General features: G+C 40.4%; 1 protein-coding gene across 1 annotated transcript in view; it reads right to left on the reverse strand.

Moving 5' to 3' along the window:
* PKD2 (polycystin 2, transient receptor potential cation channel) overlaps nt 1-19,252 on the reverse strand; it is a 54,741-nt gene extending 35,489 nt beyond the window's left edge. Inside the window, exons 1-3 of the mRNA XM_055313000.1 lie at nt 18,610-19,252; nt 11,489-11,602; nt 519-652 (exon numbers count right to left, since the gene is read on the reverse strand). Of these exons, the coding sequence (XP_055168975.1) occupies nt 519-652; nt 11,489-11,602; nt 18,610-19,216 (855 nt within the window). The 5' untranslated portion in view covers nt 19,217-19,252. The remainder of the gene's footprint in view (nt 1-518; nt 653-11,488; nt 11,603-18,609) is intronic.
* Nucleotides 19,253-19,625: the final 373 nt, after the last annotated feature.

Consider the following 19,625-nt stretch of genomic DNA (forward strand, 5'->3'; position numbering starts at 1 on the left):
TTTTTCTTACTCCCTAACCATCTGTAAGCATGCTGAATCTTTATCTCCTCATCTACCACCAGGGCATAATATTAGCACTTACCTTGTATGGTTACTATGGGATTAAAAAAGGTGAGGTATGTAACACTCAGCATGGTGCAAGGGATACACAAGGTTCTCAATAGAACCATAATTTCTAACAGCCCATCATAACCTACATCTCTCACAGTGTGAAGCACATAGTTGGTCCTATAGATACTGCTGTCATGAATTTATGAAACCAAATGAACAATTTTCAGTGATATAGAGGTACTTTGAAAGTCATTTGCGGGCAGCCCTGGTGGCGCAGCGGTTTAGCGCCGCCTGCGGCCTGGGGTGTGATCCTGGAGACCCAGGATCGAGTCCCACGTCAGGCTCCCTGCATGAAGCCTGCTTCACCCTCTGCCTGTGTCTCTGCCTCTCTCTCTCTCTCTGTGTGTCTCTCATGAATAAATAAATAAAATCTTAAAAAAAAAAAAAGGAAAGTCATTTGCAAATACCTTCCAGAAGTCTTCCATTGAAGAAAGAGTTTTAAAGTTTGTTTTCTCTGTTTTGGACACTGGGGTGTCTAGGAAGAGTTGTGACATTATCCGGGTATAGTAGTACACACTGGAGCTCATCATCCCATAGGTCACTGGAACACAGAAGAAGCCACATGAACCCTGAAGTGGCACTTGCACACACACTCACTCCCACACTCTCAGTGGGTGGGCAGGTAGTCACAAACATTCTGCTGTGTCCCTTGCCTTCTTTGCCTTTATCATTCTTCTAGGATCTCTCCCTAGCCCTCGGGCCTATAAAAGAAATAATATTCATTTATGTGAAACAAAGCTGGCTTACTACAGAGCATCAAGTTAAGATCAAGCACCTTTACTTGACATCAAGCCACACCCCTGCCATGAAGATCTGCCGATTATATCAGCCATTCTAAATGGTCCTAGCAGCAGTTAGGGAAGATAATTTACAGGCTTAGTAGGTCACAAGGAGATCAGATGTTGCATCTTGGCCATGCCTACTCCTTACTATGTGACCTGTGCAAGCTGTTTAAACCTTCTTTTCTTTTCCTTTCTTTTTTCTTTTCTTTTCAAGTAGGGTCTTGAACTCGTGACCCTGAGGATCAAGACCTGATCTGAAATCAGGAGTTGAATGCTTAACTGACTGAGCACCCAGGCCCCTGAGCTGCTTAACCTTCTGAGCTTCAGTTTCCTTTTCAGTAGGACAGGGATAATTAGCTATCCCATGAGAGTTTCTGGTGCTTACTAAAAATAGTAACTAAAAATTACCCAGTACAGTGGCTAAAACTTAAATGTCCAATAATGATAGTTCTTCCTCCTTCATCAGCTTGCTATAACACATCTATTAAAATTTTCAGCATTTTAATGGGGGTTGTCTTAACACTGGACTCTAATGACCGCATGTGCAATATGCTATAATTCCTATAACTAACTGATGAAAAGCTTCAAGGGGAAACGCTTCTCTTTATACTTTTTTTGACCACAGAAGTTTTACACTTCTTTTAACCATAGTTCTCAACATTTGGCAGGTGATAAACACTTAGCTGACTGTAATAATCTTCAGGCTTCATAAAACGCATTTTAAAACCTTGTATTAAATGATTTGGGGATTAAGTGCTATTTAGTAGAAACTCGTCTTCACATAGTTTCCTTCCCCATTGAGTAGCATAGAAAATCAAGATGATTTAAAAAGAGAAGTAGATAATAGTGATTCAAACACAAGTGTGTTTTAGAGTCCACCTGAAGCAGTCAATGGATTAATAAATATATAGTCACAAGGCTTATGTGCTTTATCTGGAAGGGAAGGAACATTTTCTGGTCTCCTTATTTCCCTCACCTGTCCTCGCATGACGTGCAAACTAGAACATTCCTCTCAAGTGTTATAGGACCTGCCACTTCTCAAAACTATACTGGGCCAGAGATAAGGGTTTAGATTTGTAATCCATTCACATTTATGAGACAAAGTGCTTATGAAGATAAGCAAGGTATGACCTCTGTCCTCAAGAAGAGAAACTACTAAGTTTCCCTGAGAATAGCAATGCTCACCTAGCACCCATTGAGGGGTGGACAAGGTACAATGAACTCCATGAAAGCTTTCAGTGGATCCAGAGACAGTTGAGGGAACAAAACTGATATGATGCTCAAAAGGAGTAGTGAAGGATCCCCAAAACTGAATAAGCGATTATTAAGTTGAAATTAACAATTAACTTGAAATTAGAATTTGCTTTGGATTAATTAATATAAAGGATTCTCAAATTTTTTTTACCTGTGGGATGTTTTAAAAAGAATTATGACAAGTGATCTAATGTTCTGATTTATAAATATGCTAGTTATATACGTGCATAAATATTTTAGCCACAGATTAAGAATTATAACTCTTTTGTTTTCCTATATTTTTAATATCAAGTGCTTTTGAAATTATCAGGACCTGTATGAAATTTCATGGCTTCAGTAAAAGGAAAGTGATGCATTCCCTTGGCTATTGAGCACCATCTGTTGGACATCTAGAGAAATAATGTCACCTAGCTTTAAAGGGATGATTACTCCAGCACATTCAATCAGCAAATAGTAACTCAGCCCTTCCTTGTGCCAGGTCCTAGGCTACTCCATGGGATAGCTTTGAGTGACAGCTCCGTACACTCCAGCAATCACCTAAACCGTGAATCCATGTAGGGGGTAGCTAAAAGACCCCTGGGATTTGGAAGCTGAATGATTTGGGTTTGGGTTTCCGCTTTGCTTCATCTTGAATGTTTGCCTCTGTGTTCATGATAGTGGGTCTCAGTGTCTTGGGATCTCAGACAAATAATTTCTCTGAGCTCGAGTTTCATTGACAAGAAAGTGGGTATAATAACATCTAGGGCTTTTGCATAGTTCAATGGGAGAAATGTATGTGAAGACATTTTGCACAATGTCAAATGCAATAGAAATACAAGACTGTTACATCATTTTCTCTTCAGTTCTTGATGGAGAAAGCACACTTGGAAGGTGGCATTCATTCACTCTTTAAATGATCTGACTCATGAAGAAAAAAACTACAGTATAAAAAGATAACCTTAAATGAGGAACAGAAAGGAAGAGAATGTTAAAAAATATAACATAAAGGATAGATATATGTCCTATGTATATACATTTCTTCTACCATATAATCACTGTCTTCATTTCCAAGTTTCCTTTTTCATAAAATAAGCCAGAATAAAAAATATCACACATCACCAACTAATCAGCATGTAATATAAATAAAGCTGTCTTAAACACATGCTTGATTTCAAAATAGGCAATGGACACTATTTTACCCTTAATATTGTTGAAGAAAATGAAGGCTCAAAGACTAAAAACAAATAAAGAAGACTGTACTATAAAAACTCCAAATCCTTATAATAAAAAGCAAAGAATTTTCCAATGTAACAAGACAAACAGAAACACGGAAAATAACAAAAAATCCCCCATGAAAACCAAAACAGCAATATTTTAAAAATCACAAATGCAGAAAATTAATTTAATTTTATTTTTTTTCAGAAAATTAATTTTAAAAGGATTAAGCAAACAGAGATAAAGCCACACCATCTAAAAATGAAAAAAACAAACAAACCTGTTTTCTCTTAATAACTCTTGGACCAAAGAGGAAATCAAAACTACCACACAAATATAAATACATCAGATGTAAAGACAGTAGAATCCAGTATTCCAAGGCCATCTGCCACAAAGCAAAGCCATCATCCTGACCAGAAAACCAAAATTCTTTGCTAGCTCTGTGCTGTACCACATCCTCATAGCAACATGGTAGAGATGAAATAAGAACAGATATTTGAAGAGACTTGAACGAACTAGTCTGACATCTAGGGTGAGGAGTGCAGTGATAGAGGTAGGCCTGGGACATCAGCACACCTCAGGGAGAGGGGTAGTGGATAAAGGCTTCTCGATGGATCTGCCTCTTGCACTGATCTTGAAGGCTGAGGAAGAACTGAATAGACCAAGAGGAGAAAGCCTACGCCAAGGGGTTTCTGAGACTCACAGTGGTTTGATATGGTTGAAGTAACAGGTGTTCACAGGGAGTGGCAGATCTGAAGAAGTAAGCAAAGATGGTATAATGAAATGCACTTGATTATGTCAGGATTTTAAACTTTATCTTGAAAGTGAGGTGATTATAGCATGTTAAATGGAAGAGTGACCGGGTTAATCTGGTTTCAGAGACAGCAGTCTGGAAGTAGTGCCTGGGAGTGCTACTAAAAGTCCAGGTATGTGGGCATCTGGGTGGCTCAGTCAGTTAAGCATCTGCCTTCAGCTCAGCTCATGATCTCAGGGTCCTGGGATCAAGCCCCATGTGGGCTCCCTGCTCAGTGGGGAGCTGCTCCTTCCTTTTCCTCTGCCTGCCTTTCCCCCTGCTTGTGCTCTGTCAAATAAACAAAATCTTAAAAAAAAAAAAAAAAAAAAAAAGTCCAGGTATTAGATCCCAACCAATCTTCAGTCTAATGGCATTGAGTCAGCTTCTTAAAATTTAAACAAATCTTGTCACTCCCTTCCTTAAAACCCTAGCTTCCCTCTATAAACCGCTAACCAAAGCCTAACAAACCTATAGGGTCTAACCTCTAACCGCCTTTCTTTCCATCCTCATCTGATGGTACTCTAACAACTGTCTTCACTCAGCTTCTGGAATGTTCTGAGCTCTTTCCTGCCTCAGAAACTTCACTCGTGCAGTTCTTTCTTCATCTGACTGGCTCTCACTCTTGATTTAGGCCTCAGAGAGGCCTTCTCTGTAGGGGAATCTCTTCCTCAAATGTCTTCTTTCATACTACTTCCACATTTAAGGGCAGGGCCTCAATCTGTTTTTAATTAAATTACTGAACAGTTGAATGAATGAATACATGAATAATCCAGGATAGAGATGATAAAGGTTAAAATAGGGATAATAGTGATGTATGAAGGAAGGCAGATTTGAGAGGCACTAAAGAGCAAGAATTAAGTGGAATGATCCCATGAGAAGAATGAGGGAAAGCATCTAGAATGATGCCCAGCTTTGGAGAGAGGCATCGTGTGGGTGATGTTAACATTAGCCAGAGAGAGAACATGAGTGAAGCAAGTTTGGATGGGGAGAATGATGAGTCCAGGGTTAGGAATGTTAGAGATGAGATGTCTGGGAGATATATCAGTGGAGACGCCTGGTAGAATTTGGCACAAGGTTTGTAGTTCATGAGCCAGGTCTAGGGGGAATCTGGAGTCAAAGTACCAGTTGAAGCTCTGGAAAAGATCACCTGAAGAGAAAGCCAAAGATACAATCACAGAGAATATACTGGCTAAATGTTTCATTAAGAAAAAAAACTAAGGAAGTGAATAAAGCAAGGAGAAACACAGGAAGAGAAAGATTCCTGGAAGCCAAAGAGAAGCTTCTAGAAAGCCAAATGTCATTGCCATAGGACCAAATGCCAGAAAAAGCCTGAAAGGAGCCCATAAAATTTGGCAATTAAGAGGTCCCTAAGCAACTCTGCTGAGGCTTTTCAAGAGGTAGAAGTGAGACAGAATACACAAGAGATGGATTAAACTGATTAAAACTTCCAAATATTTTAATCTAGTTTTGGTTAAAATTTGAAGGAAATTGTAAGTGACATTTTGATGGAAACCTAAGGGCTAAAGTCTGGTGACATAAATGCTATTGTGAATGCCCATACTGAGCTAGCTATTACCTTGTCTTTTATTTTAATTTTTTTAAATAAGATTTTATTTATTTATTCATGAGAGACACAGAGATAGAGAGAGGCAGAGACACAGGCAGAGGGAGAAGCAGGCTCCATGCAGGGAGCCTGACATGGGACTTGATCCTGGGTCTCCAGGGTCATGCCCTGGGCTCAAGGCAGCGCTAAACCACTGAGCCACCCGGGCTGCCCTTATCTTTCTTTCTTTCTTTTTTTTTTTGCCCTTATCTTTTTTAAAACAGGAGAGAAAGATATATAATATTTACATATGTTATCATAAAGACATAAATAAGAGAAAGCTCTGCACATGGAGTACAGACCACGTTTAAATTAATATTTATGCAAGAACACACATTTCTTATCATTGTAGTTTTGTTCAGTTAATTGAAAAGGACAGGGAGCTTTCTGACCATAGGCAGTCTGTAACAGTTACTTTCCATGGACTTGCAACCTGTGGTCTTAAGACTGACAGTGTTTGCTGTGGGAAGGTGTTGGAATGTTTGTCAACGGAAACTGAATTAGCTTCCCACAAATTTGATGATTAACCCACAGACTTTGACTTCCCTGACCTACTTACCAACAATTAAACTGCGTGAATTCTCTTGTAATTAGGAAAACAATCTTTAGGTTAGACAATCATCTCTGCAAGATTTTTAGAAGTAAAATAAAATCTTCATTTCTTTTTTACTGAGGAATAACTGATACGTAATGCTGTGTAAGTTTAAGGTATTCAACCTGTTGATTTGATACTATTTACTTCTTTTTTTTTAGAATACAAAGCAAAGCCTCCTGCTTCCAGAGATAAAGAAATGGAGACACATAGATCTCCTCTTGTAAGAGCTCTTCCTGTCCTAGGGTATATCATGCTGTTGTTCATTTCTCCAGTTTCATTACTTCTTTGTATACTAGGTAAAGACTTTCTCACATTAATTGATTACATTTTCTATTTGTGAAATGTTATATTTTCTACTCTGTAAACTATTTACTGAGGCCTTGGTATTTTTCTCAGTGCTTTGTGGGTTACACATGTATTAAACTATTAATCCTTTGTAATATTTCTTAGAAATATTCTTTAGAATTGTTTTCTGCCTTTTAACTTTGTCTATTTCTTTAACATAGAAATACGTTTCTATGGTGCTAACTCAACTAACTTTTATGATTTCCATTATTATGTTTAAACAGGAAATTTGAGAAATTTTAAGAGAGAGCAGAAGAAAAAGAAGAAGCAAATGTATTTTTATCATAGATTCACTGGACTTATTTGGTCTTTTCCAAAGAATCTTAATACTACTATTTATCTCCTTTAAGTTTAGCATCTAAGCCACACAAAGAAATAGTTACTACTTATAACAGCAACCCATATTCAAGTAAGTATTTTGATGATGAATTCATAGCAACCTTAGATTTCAAGTAAGAATAAATTCTAAATTACAGAGAAAGTGGGATTATCTAGTTCCCATGTTATTTCTCTCCTCTGGGTTAAGTAGACTGCTTTTAAAGACATAGGGGCTTAGAACTAACACTGGTAAGATGGAAAATAGCTCTTGATGAGCACTCAGCTGCTCCATATGAATCCCCAATTAGAACCTATAGTTCTTAGAAAGTGCTGATGAGGGTATCTCTGGGTGGCTTAGTGGTTTAGCGCCTGCCTTCGGCCCAGGGTGCGATCCTGGAGTCCCGGGATCAAGTCCCGTGTTGGGCTCCCGGCATGGAGCCTGCTTCTCCCTCTGTCTGTGTCTCTACCTCTCTCTCTCTCTATGTCTATCATAAATAAGTGAATAAATCTTTAAAAAAAAAAAACTGCTGATGAAACAATTCAGCCATTTCCAACTATCTCTGGGAAGAATTTCGTTCTTCTTATTTTTTCTATGACAGATAGTATCCTAGGATCTTTTGGTGTGTTATTCCCAATCCTCACAAAATCTTTCTTTTCTTTTTTAAAGATTTTATTTATTTATTTATTTATTTATTTATTTATTTATTTATTTATTTATTTATTTATTTATTTATTTATGAAAGAGAAACTGTGGGGAGGAGGGCACAGAGGGAGAAGGAGAAGTAGACTCCCTGCTTAGCAGGGAGCCTGCTGCCATGTGGAGGGCTTAATCCCAGGACCCTGAGATCATGACCTGAGCCAAAGGCAGATGTTTGACTGACTGAGCCACTCAGGTGCCTCACAAAATTTTTCAAAATAAGTATTTTACAGATGAGAAAACAAGGGTTCAGAAAGATTAAATAACTCGCTCAAGCTTACCTAGTATGTAAGTAGTGGAGCTGGGATTTGAACCCAGATCTCTGTTGATGTAAAAAAATCTGTATGTTCCCTAGTATGTCAACTGCCTTCCAGAACCCCATCTACTTTATATTGAGAGCTTCTGATATGCAAGGCATATGGCTAAGTACATTATCTCATTTACCCACACAGTAATGTTTGATATTACTGGTCATTTGATATTGATACTGCTGGCAAGATTTAAAAACCAGTAATTAAAAAGATGGTTTTTGAGCAAAGGGAAAGAGCTTAATCACTAGGAGCCAGTAAGGCTTTGGTAGGAGCATATCATATTTGCCTATCCTCAGTTCATTTTTAATTTGGTCCACAGCTGATGGTAGAAGACGGTGGAGTTATTCAGATAGGCATTAGAAAAAGTCTTTATTATCCTATTTCTTGAACATTCTGAGCTAGATGATAATATAATTCAGTGAACTCCACTCAGAGAGCTTTGACTAATAGATGATGTTCTTAGACCAATCTTTCTTGATTTGCTAATTAATCAGGATAAAGACATGGGTTATATCAATTCTGTTGATTCAGTGAAGTCAAGAGGAATAGCTGATACATGAATGAATCTAGAACCAAAATAATTTCAATGGACAGAATAAATGAAATTTAACATAGCTGAAAGGGAAGTCCCAACTGTGTTCCAGGAAAAAGTGTTCAAATGCTAGATGGGGGACACAGTGATTTATGTATTTTTGTGAAGAGACTGAGGAATGATTTATGTGAAAAATCAGGTGATGGGAGGATGCATGAACCACAGGCTTGTATCTGACTGAGGACACCCATGGCCCCACTTTTCTACTCTTTGCTCATGAGGCTCCTACTTTGCTTTCAAAGGGACCTGATAAACAGAACATGTGCTGGAGGAAGTTTCTGTCATGTGAGTACTCAAATTACATGACCAACAGTTAAAGGAACCAGAAAGGTTTAACCTAGAGAAGACTTAAGGGAGGCTAAATGTCTGTCACCAAACTTCTGATGGGCTAAACTGGAGACGAACATGGAAAAGGTGCTTGGGATAGATGGACCTGGAGGCAGGAACTAAGAGAGGAAGTTAGGATAGACATGGCTTCATGCAAGGAAGAACTTTCTAACATAGCCAGAGCAAAATGAAATGAACTATTTCAAAGAAGTCCCTTAACTTGGAACGCTTGCTCAATCAGACACAGGAGGACTGACCATTTGGTAAGGAAGCTGCAGGGGGAGTTTTAGCATTCAGTGGAGATTTGATCATATGGTTGCTAAGATCCCTTCTTAACCAGAGATTCTACAATACTCTGAAAATAAAACTTTACCTACGTAAAATATGTAGCTCCAGATACAAGAAAATAAAAGTGATTAGTGTGAAAAAGAACAAAAAGCTTTAAAAATTCTAAAGTAAATGAGAAAATACTAATTATATGACTCAAGGCATGTTTCCTAGATAATTCTAGCTATTCAGTTTATTTATCTGGCCTAGTTCTCAAATTTGTCAGTACATCTGAAAACCTGTTTTCCCGGGCCAAATCTGGAAAGCTCTGATTTAGCAGATCTGGGCAAACTGTAATTTTTAAAAATTCCTCTTGGTGATTCTGATGCTCAAGTAATTTGCGGGGGGGGGGGGGGGCACTGAAAACCTAGACTTCCCTATAGGGGTACTTATATTTTGTATAAGAAATATTTATGTATGTATGTGTCTGTGTCATGCTTGAAAAAAACTTAATAATGGTTCTAATCAATCTGTTAATATTTAAGGCCACTGTAGTTTAATATTTAAGCGGCTATGCAGGGAACAAATTCTACTTCAGTATTCAAAGCTCTAACAGCTTAGAACATAACAATTAAAAAGATCACATCTCTGGCTATACAACTTTTAATATAATGAATAGATCTTTACTACTTTTTTCAGGATTTCTATCTTAGAATGTTATAAAAAGTAATGACATTCCTTCCTCAACAAATAACAGAAAAAAAATCAAGAAAATGGATGTTATTCACACATACATACATTCTAACTTAAAAACCTTCTTTTATTCTCAAGTTCCCACTTGGATTGGCAAAGTCTCAGAAAATGCAAAAAGAAATCATTCCCTGTTAAAGCTCATTAAGAGCTGACTAGTATTAATAAAAAACTGTCTGTGGGGATAGTATATAAATTGACATTCAATTTCTTAAAATTATAAATATTGATACTTAAATGATTCCTCAATCCTTTATGTTCATCTTATATGAGTGTTTTTTGTTTTTATAAATGTAATACATTTTTTTAAATTGCTTTTTATTTATTTATTTTTTTAAATTTATGATAGTCACACACAGAGAGAGAGAGAGGCAGAGACACAGGCAGAGGGAGAAGCAGGCTCCATGCAGGGAGCCCGACATGGGACTCGATCCTGGGTCTCCAGGATCACTGTGCTGGGCTGAAGGCGGCGCTAAACTGCTGAGCTACCTAGGCTGCCCTAAAAATGTTTTTAAGGAAGCTCTTTGCACTTAGTCAATTAAATTCAAGGTGGTCAATTTTAATGTAATAAAAATGGCCTTATTAAATCATTGATTAAATTTTGATTCTCTCCATATACAAAGAAGGGGATTCTTTTCAAGATTGGTGGTAATTTTTAAGCATTTCTAAGTATACACTATAGGAATGAAGTCCTTTCCAGGAGTATGGTAAGAGGTCCTGGTTGTCATAAAGCTCCTTCCTTGTCTGTTCTCATAAAGGGCTTTGGAGAGAACACGACAGAACTCCCATCATCCAACACCCTTTGATTCAGAAGATAAATCCATTGTCTGTGACTTTCTGGACTTTGAAGCAAAAGGCTTCTAAGACTTGTCTTGTCTAAGGCTTGACTCCCCTCCTCTCCCAGAGGATGCTCAGACATCCTAAAAGAAGAGGGGAAGAAGAAAGAGACGGGTCTGCAGTAAGTTTCCTGTAGAGTGAAGGCCGGTGATCACTGAAGATTTGGAAGGCATTATGAATTGAACAAAGGAACCTATAAAACAAACACATCCAGATCCAAAAGATTGGGACTAAAATATATATATATATATATATATATATATATATATATATATATATATTCATAGAAGTTATGTTAGCTGACATTATTTGTATTTCCTGAATTTGTTAAACATGGAATGTCATTTTGCTGAAAATAATTCTTACATAGACTTTCTGTTAATTGATGTAAAAGTGATGAGAGTGTATTTATCAGGAAATCTAATACAAAAGTCCTTTTACTTGGTTTCTTGCTATCTGGCAGGTTACCACATGCATCTCATAGTGAAAATGGTCATGACTGACAATGAACTGATCAATCAGATAATGCTGAACTTTAATCAATGTTTACCAGAGGAGAGAAGAGAGCTTTACCAGATTCTAAACGAAAACTGAAAATGGAAAGCTTCTGAATGAACCCCTCTGATGCACATACAATTCCTTTCAATTATGGTTTTGACAGGTCAAATATTTTTAAAACCTCTCCTTGAGTAGGAAGAAATGTCCTACTTACATATGCACAAGACTATGAGAAAAAGGAGGTATGTGGCCATTTCCCGTAAAACACTTTTAAGATACTTCTCTCGGCTGGTGTTGCCTTCTTCCATGAGTCTCGTTCCCCAGAGACCTTTAAAATAATAATGAAAAATATGATATTTTATTTTTAAAAATCTCATGAATGGCAAAGAAAAAACATAAAATAAATAGTAATAAATAACAGTAAGATAAATAAACCTTTAAGGGGGAATTCTCCTTTATTTATTTTTTTGCATGCTCTGAATGTAACTAAGAAATTGTTTTAGCAGGAGTGTATTTTATTGAAGAATGCATCAGCTTCTACTGTCCCTCCAGACGTGCATAACCTAAGGCGGCAATCTGATCATTGTCCAAACTCCCAATCTCATCAGAAAATGTTTTAGTAAAAATTTATAAAGAGAATAGGAAATGAGGACACCCTAGAAGAACATATTAAATAACTGTGCACACATCCGCTCTTCCTGTATGGGAGAGGACACAACCTGGCAATTATCCTATTACTAAACCTAGTTAGGACATGATGTAACTTAATGGCACATGATACCTTTTTGGATCACTCCTGATTAAAAGAAAGCCTGGTTGGAGCATCATTTTACTATGGAGACATCCATCAAACTTCTAGCATGATGGCATGAAATCTTGCTACTCTGTACCCATCCTTCTCCTTTAAGACATTTAGTGCTTAGCTTAGCAGATTTAAAAAATGCTAATTAACATATGATCTTTAAATTAAAAGCAACCATCATCCAACTTCTCTCTCTCTTTGGAGAAAGAAAAAAATCAGCAACCATGTTCCATATTTCAGCAGATGGAAAAAGTGTTGGGCTGGCTGAGCAGGGATGACATAACCCTCCGTGAGTTTGCTGGAGGCAGTTACTGCAGTTCTGGACTCGCTCAGCACAGACATGGTGGCCATCCAAAACCCCCATTAATGAACACTGCGGTAAAATCACATTGCTGGTTACTTGGAAGAGCCTTCATGTGTTCCAAAAAAGACAAACTTCGCAATCCTTTCACTTAGATTGGGTCGGGTATGAATGGCAGCCAACCTGGCCCCAGCATCCTGCCTCATACTTTTATTCCACAGACTTTAACCCCTTTGATCCTTGAAAATCACCCAGCCACTTAAGCCACCATCAAGCCACACAGAGAACAGGGAAAAAATGGTCTAGGCTTTTACTCCATAGAGAGGACTCCATCACCAGTGTTTATGTATTTTTTAAGTCTTATAATAATATGTTAATACTACTCCTAAATTTGAGTATTTCATTTCCTTTTCTTTTTCTCTCCCAAATTTCCTTTAGGAAAATCAGCATCTGAATTCAAAGACACTGTGTTACGCATCATAGGTTTCAGCACACGGAAAGTAGAGCATGACTTATGACCAGGTTTGCTTCTGCCAAGATCTGGTAGTTGTCAGGGAATTACTCACTCAGAAGAAATGCAGCAAGCAGAATGTTTGTTCACTGAAACTCTATCATATTTAAAAGTTATTATAAATTTAGATGACATGGAAAATTACCACTCAGAATAACACAGAGGCAGCCAAATATTAGGCTCAGTAGCCCTGGATGCAATCACACTATTTCTTTGGTTATATTTCATTTGAAGACCAGGTCTCAAATATACACATAAGTAGAGATTACTGGTCTCTTTATCATCAGGAAAGACTGTTGTCTTGCCTCACTTGGTCAGTGATTTCACTCTTTCCCATGGTTTATAAACAATCGTGAACCAAGGAGTAGTCATGGTTCTTAATATTTACAATGGTACTGCTTGACCTATAAATAGAAAAACCAAACTCCCATCAAATTTTATTGAAGCTAAATGTGCAATGGTCTATGGCAATTTGAGCTCTCAAATGAAACATTTCAAATAAAAAGAAACAAAGTCCCCTTATTACTATTTTTATATAATATACTTTATGCATTCCATTGACTTTTTCCTAATTAGTCTATCTACTTCCTCAAAATTTCATCCAATTTCCCCACTGGGTGTATATGTAAGGTCTGTCTGAGGACACAGGGACCTCTTTACATTCTGATGGCTGAGAAATGGCTACTTTTACAAATAGAAAAAATTGCTGACCTGTAAGTAACTACTTCCCATATTTAGCAGAGCTGATAAAAAAAAAGAATAGTTAAAGTCACAGCTCACACCCAAAATGGCAGCATTCTTCAAAATCAATTGTCTTTTCCCATAATTGTCCTCAGTGGAGGCGGTACATGCCCAGTATTTCAGGCACTCACACTCAGTACAGAAAAGTGTCTCCAGCTGTTAGGGAGAATATTATATGAAGGAGACACCAAACAATATCCAACTTCTCTCATGTTAAAGAAGTTGTTTTGGGCAATGCCAGAGCCCAGAGTTGGAGTATTTCATGTAAACAGTGTATATTCCCCTGGGCAGTGGTACTTATGAATATGAATATAGAGAAACTCTGAGATGGATAATCCAAAACACAAAAGATGTCTCAAATATAAGTAATCGTGAAAAATGCCATTTCTGCAACTATTTTATTCAAATACTTCCACAACTATTTTCATTTTGTAATATATATATAAAAAAAAAACGACAGAATATAATGAAGCCCTAAGTACCTCTCACTCAGCTTCAACAATTATCAGCTCAATACCAAACTTGATTATCTAAACCCTCACCCACTCCTTCCCAATTTGAAATTAATTCCAGCTACTGTAATCATTTCATCTTGAATAATTCAGTTCCATGGTTAAAAGATTCAGTGTGGCTCATGTGCCTCCCACTAACCCTGTCCCATCTGAAGTACACTAAACCCCCATGACTCATTGATCATGACAAGGTACAACGTGGAATTCTGGAATCAATTGTGTTGAGGGCTTGGTCATATATGAACTGTGAGACCTTGTCTATCGTCATGAGCCTCCATTTCCTCAGCTGAAAATGGGATAAGAGTACCTCTTTGTGGGATTGCTCCGGGAATTAAAAGCACATAGAGTACTTGGAGGAGGTCGTCTATAGCTCCAGAAACAGGTACAACTCTGAAAAATGTCCTACTTCTGACATCTAGCTAGTCTCAATTTCAGAACAGTGTAAACACCCAAATCCATATGAACTTTGATTTCCCTGTGAATAGCCCAACCACATTCTCATTGCATTTATATTATGAAAGAATTCTGGGAGGTTTTTTTTTTTTTTTTTTTTTTGGTGCTCTGACACATGTGGGTCTTGTCTAGGAAGACAAACACAATCCTTCCAAATATTTATTTGAATTTGCAGGGCCATCTTTATAAAGGGAAGTGACTTTTTACTATTATTGGCCCATTTAATATAGAATATTCAGCTGCTACCTTCTATGTCATTGACTCCTGGATCTTAAATTCTTCGTCAGTCCTCTCCTGAGGCACAGACAAGCAGATGCCATAGCCTACAGCCAGTTCCACCTGCGTATTCCACAGACAGTTCATACTCACATGCCCTACACTGAGATATTTTCTTTGTCTAGAAAACTACTTGCCCTGTTTGGGTTGATGGTATCAAGCCAGAAACAAGGGTTTCATCCTAGGACAGGCCCTTCCCTTACATGGAGCTGGTCCACAATTCTGATGGCTTGACTGTCTGCCATCCAGCTTCCTTCTAACCCAGCTCCCATGCCTTCGCTGCAGCCTTTGTCTCCAAGCTAGCCCTCTTCTGGCCTATTCTCCCACCACCAAGCACGATCCAACGCTTTCTCTACATTCTTGATAGGATCATCTGCAGTTTGACATATGACCAGATCAGCCCCCTTCTTAAAGTCCCCACAAGCTCTAACTTTGTAGAGGAAAAAGTACCAATAAGCTACAGGCTTGCTAGGTCTGTCTTCTGCTATTTTCTCTCCTTCAATTCCCCCCTCATCCTTCAAAATACTAACCCAATGTTCACTTCCTCTGAACCTCCTCTGAGTAGAGCTGGTCCTTTCCTCTCTGGGTCCTTCCCATCCCTGGGACCCTGCACTGCAATTATTTACTTACACCTGTTTCCCCTACTAAACTGAGCTCCTTGAGAGTTTGGACCTCGTATTATTCATCTCTGTATCCCCAGTACGCACCACAAAGGAAACTCTCGCAAATGTTTGTTGATGCACAAATTCTGTTACTGGCATAACCTTGCCACATATCCCACAGTAGCAACTCTCCCTCAAAAAAAATCCCCACAGCTATGGAAATACAAAATCTTGTTTGTTCAAAATTATAGTGCAAATAAACAAAAGAAAGGGAAGAAGTGATGGAGTGAGGTTTGGATTAAAAATGAAAGGAAAGTCACAATAGTCAAAAGGTGGAAGCAACCCATTCGTTCATCAATTGAAAAATAGATAAACAAACAAAATGTGTTGCATACATACAATGGAATATTATCCACTTATCAAAGGGAATGAAATTTGTATATATGCTACAACATCGATAAACCTTGAAAATACCTATTTCACTAAGTGAAATAAGCCAGACACTAAAGGATAAATACTGCATGATTCCACTAATATGATGTACCTATATTAGAAAAATTCACAGAGACAGAAAGTAGAACAGAAGTTACCAAGAGCAGGGGGAATGAATAGTGGTAATGGGTATATGAAACAGTTTGAAATGATGAAACAGTTCTGGAAATGGAGAGTGATGATACAACATAGTGAATGGGAGAGGAGGTATCTATTTGTTACAACAGCTTAGCCCACCTTGACCAATACAGCCAGTACTTTAGGATTTCTCCAGGAAAACAAAACCCCAAAATCCCAAGCATAGATGTTTAAAGTAACAATCAGGAAATGATTTTACCAAGTTGATACATCCATAGAACACACTCAATTCTAGAAATTTAGAAAATTGGTAACTCATGTAAAACGTCAAATTTTATTTTTGCACTAAAAAGGGTTTGCTAAGAAAAAAGTAAACAAGATTATAGGGAATATCACTAAGTTTAGGGACAGTCTTTAAATCCTTCAGCCATCCTCCACTTCCTTGGGTCAGACCTTCACCACTTCTTCACTGGCTGCCTCCTACATGGTCTTCCTGCCTCTCTTCCCTGCACAGCACACTGCCTTCTGATACTCCCTTTCTGCATGTTTCTGGTCCTGTTAAAAATTTGCAACTGCTTCCTAATACTTAGGAATGTATTCTCAATTCCTCGGCTGGACACAGTGTTTCCTATAACCAGGCCTCAAACACTACTTCTTTATCATTTTACTCCTGCTAAGGAGATAGATCTATAAACAGCAAAAATGACTCTTTGTATCCAACTTGGATGTATGTCATTAAAGAACAACACCGAGTATACTGAAGCTAGAAAAGACTTTGGAGATCAGGTTCAAGCCCACCGTTTTACAAATGAGGAACTGAGGCCCAGGAAATCTCAGTGAGTTGCATAAAATCACGAAGGCAGAAGACCTCCAGGGAAGCTCCTGACCACTCACTCCAAGCTTGAGTAATCTCTCCTACCTTTAGAAATTGCAAATTACTTTCTGTTCTGACGCTAGGGTACTACTTATATAATGCATGCAAGATTTTTGTCATTGGTATCCCATAAGGGGGAAAAGTCACAACTCATTCATGGTTACTGATTTTACTTTTCTTGGTTTCTGTCCATAGGAAAAGGTTCATGAAGGTGCTATTTCAGTTTTTTTTTTCTCTTTCTTTCTTTCTTCTTTTTTTTTTTTTTTGTGGGGTCGGGGAAACACCTGGTACAGTGCTAATTTCATAGTAGCAGCTAATTAAAAAAAAAGAACATAGCAGCTGCTATATCGTTCAACAAATGTCACTTGTTTAATAAGTGATATGTTTAAAATTTTAGTATATTTAATAAAATAAAATTTATTCTAAAATTTTCTAAAATTAACAAGTTCCCAAGCCTCTTCTCCTACTAATTAGACCACTGAAAAAGTTTGACTAAAAGTTCACTACAAGCTTATATATATATGTATATATATATATATATATATACACTGTAAATTTTTTGAAAAAAAATTTTGAAGAAATACACTTGTATATACACTCATAATAAAGATATATATTTCATTTCATTATATTCTATTATTAAGTTTATTCAAACAGGGCTAAATGTGTTATCAAATGCTTAAACTGAGTTAAAAGGATCATGACTTATTATATTATTCCCTGACTTATCATCTGGATTCTTCGTACAAAGTTTTGCAAATCTGATAGGGAAGAGTAAGGAGCGGAAACGTTCAAAAGAACTGAGAAAGGAAACTCTTAAGAGTGGAGATTAAAATAATTTCAATGCTCTTAAGCAAATGCAACTCTTTCCCAAGGATGCCTCAGACAAAACTTTGCAAAAACACGATCCTCTCTGCTCCTGGAAAATCTGTGTCCTCTAAACAGGCACTGGCAAATTTGAAAATTCCTTTCCTGCCCTTGGAAAGTTGGGTGCACTGAACTCTGACACATGTACACACAGCTGGTATCTGGTGACTTCACTGGGCTGTTAGGATTTCAAAGAACACTAGTGTAGCTATTTAAAAAACACACTACCAAGTTTTTTAAACAATGTAACTTTTTCTTTGCAACTATTTTAGGAGAATGCCTAGATTAGCAATGGCTAATTAACTGTTTTCATAGACATTATTTTACTCTTCTGTGGTGTTCTCAACAGCCTGCTCTCCCTCCAACAACCACACACGTCACCAAAACAGTATCAGTGACAACTCAGTGACACTTGTCCCACAACTTGGGTGACACCAGAGTTACCCTTTCCAGAATGGAATGAGGGGCCACAGGGCTTCCAGACCAGTGGACGACCCCAATCTACAGCTGCAATCGCCTTCAGTCGTATTTGGACGTTCTTTCCCTTCTCCCCTACAAGAAAAGTGTCTTGGGGGGTGCCCTTGCGTTCCAATGCGGCTTGACACTTAAATACACAGGTAAAAAAAATACGCCGACGCATCTTTCAAGGGAAAGGTACCCCGTACGTTTGGAACGCCACCGCGGGCGCCGGAAGTGGAGCGCAAGCAGCGGAGGTGGGGCGCGCACTTGCGGGGCGGGCGGGGGCACCGGGGCGCTGCGAGCGGGCGCCCCGGAAAGCCCGAGCGCGGGGGCTCCCGCGGCGCCCGCAGCCCCGCTTTGCTCTTACCTCGCAGCCCACGAACCAGCCGCTCCGCCCAGGCCACTCGCGGCGGCTGCCCGTCCAGGGCGAGGGGGAGGTGGCGGTGCCGCGGGTCCCCGCCGCCGGCCGGGCCGGGGCTCGGCGGGCCCGGGTCCTCTCGCCGGCGCCGCCTGCCGCTCGGGGGGCCCGAGCCGTGGAAGCCCCCCAGGCCGCGGGCGCGGCCGCCCCCGGAGCTCCCGGCCGACGAGGCGGCCGACCTGCGGCTGCCCGGGCGCCACTCCACGTCCATCTCCACCACCATGCCTCCTTCCTCCCCCTCCACCTCCTCCTCCTCCTCCTCCTCCTCGGCCTCGAAGCCCGGGTTGTCGCGGCTCCACGCCTGGCGCGAGCACGACGAGAGCGGGGGAGAGGGCGAGGCCGAGGCTCCGGCCGGGGGGTCCCGCGCGGCGGCCTGCCGGAGGCGCTCCATCTCCATCTCCATCTCCATCTCCAGGCCCCTCTGCTCGCGGAGGCCGCCCGCAGCCGCCAGGCCCGCGCCCCCGGCCAGCAGGCGGCCGGGGCCCGCGGCTCGGGCTGCGGGCGGCCGCTTCGGGTCCCCGGGCTGCTGCGGCCGCACGCGGCTCGAGCTCGGCATCGCGGTCACTGGCGCCCGGCGCGCCCCCGCCCCGCGCCCCGGCCGGCGCAGCCCGCCGCAGAAGCCATGTTCTCTCCCTCCCGGGCCCGCCGCCTCCTGCTCCCCGCCCCCGGCCGCCCCGCCTCCCCGCCTCCCCGCCGCCCCGCCGCCCCGCCGCCCCGCCGCCCCGCCTCCCCGCCTCCCGCCGCTCCGCCTCGCCTCCCTCGCCCGGCCCCGCCGCCGCCGCGCGCTGCAGGGGGAGGCGCGAGGACGCCGCCCCGCGGACGGCGCGGTCCAGAGCGGAGCGGGGCGGGGGGCGGGGGGAGGGGGGAGGGGGAGGGGGAGGAGGGCCGGCCCCGAGGGGCTCGCGGTCCCGCGCGCCGCTGCCAGTGCTGGGGGCTCCGTCAGCCGCCAGCCCCTTCGGCCTCGA

The sequence above is a fragment of the Nyctereutes procyonoides genome, unplaced genomic scaffold, assembly GCF_905146905.1.
Source record: "Nyctereutes procyonoides isolate TBG_1078 unplaced genomic scaffold, NYPRO_anot_genome, whole genome shotgun sequence".
In the NCBI taxonomy this organism is placed as follows: Eukaryota; Metazoa; Chordata; class Mammalia; order Carnivora; family Canidae; genus Nyctereutes; species Nyctereutes procyonoides.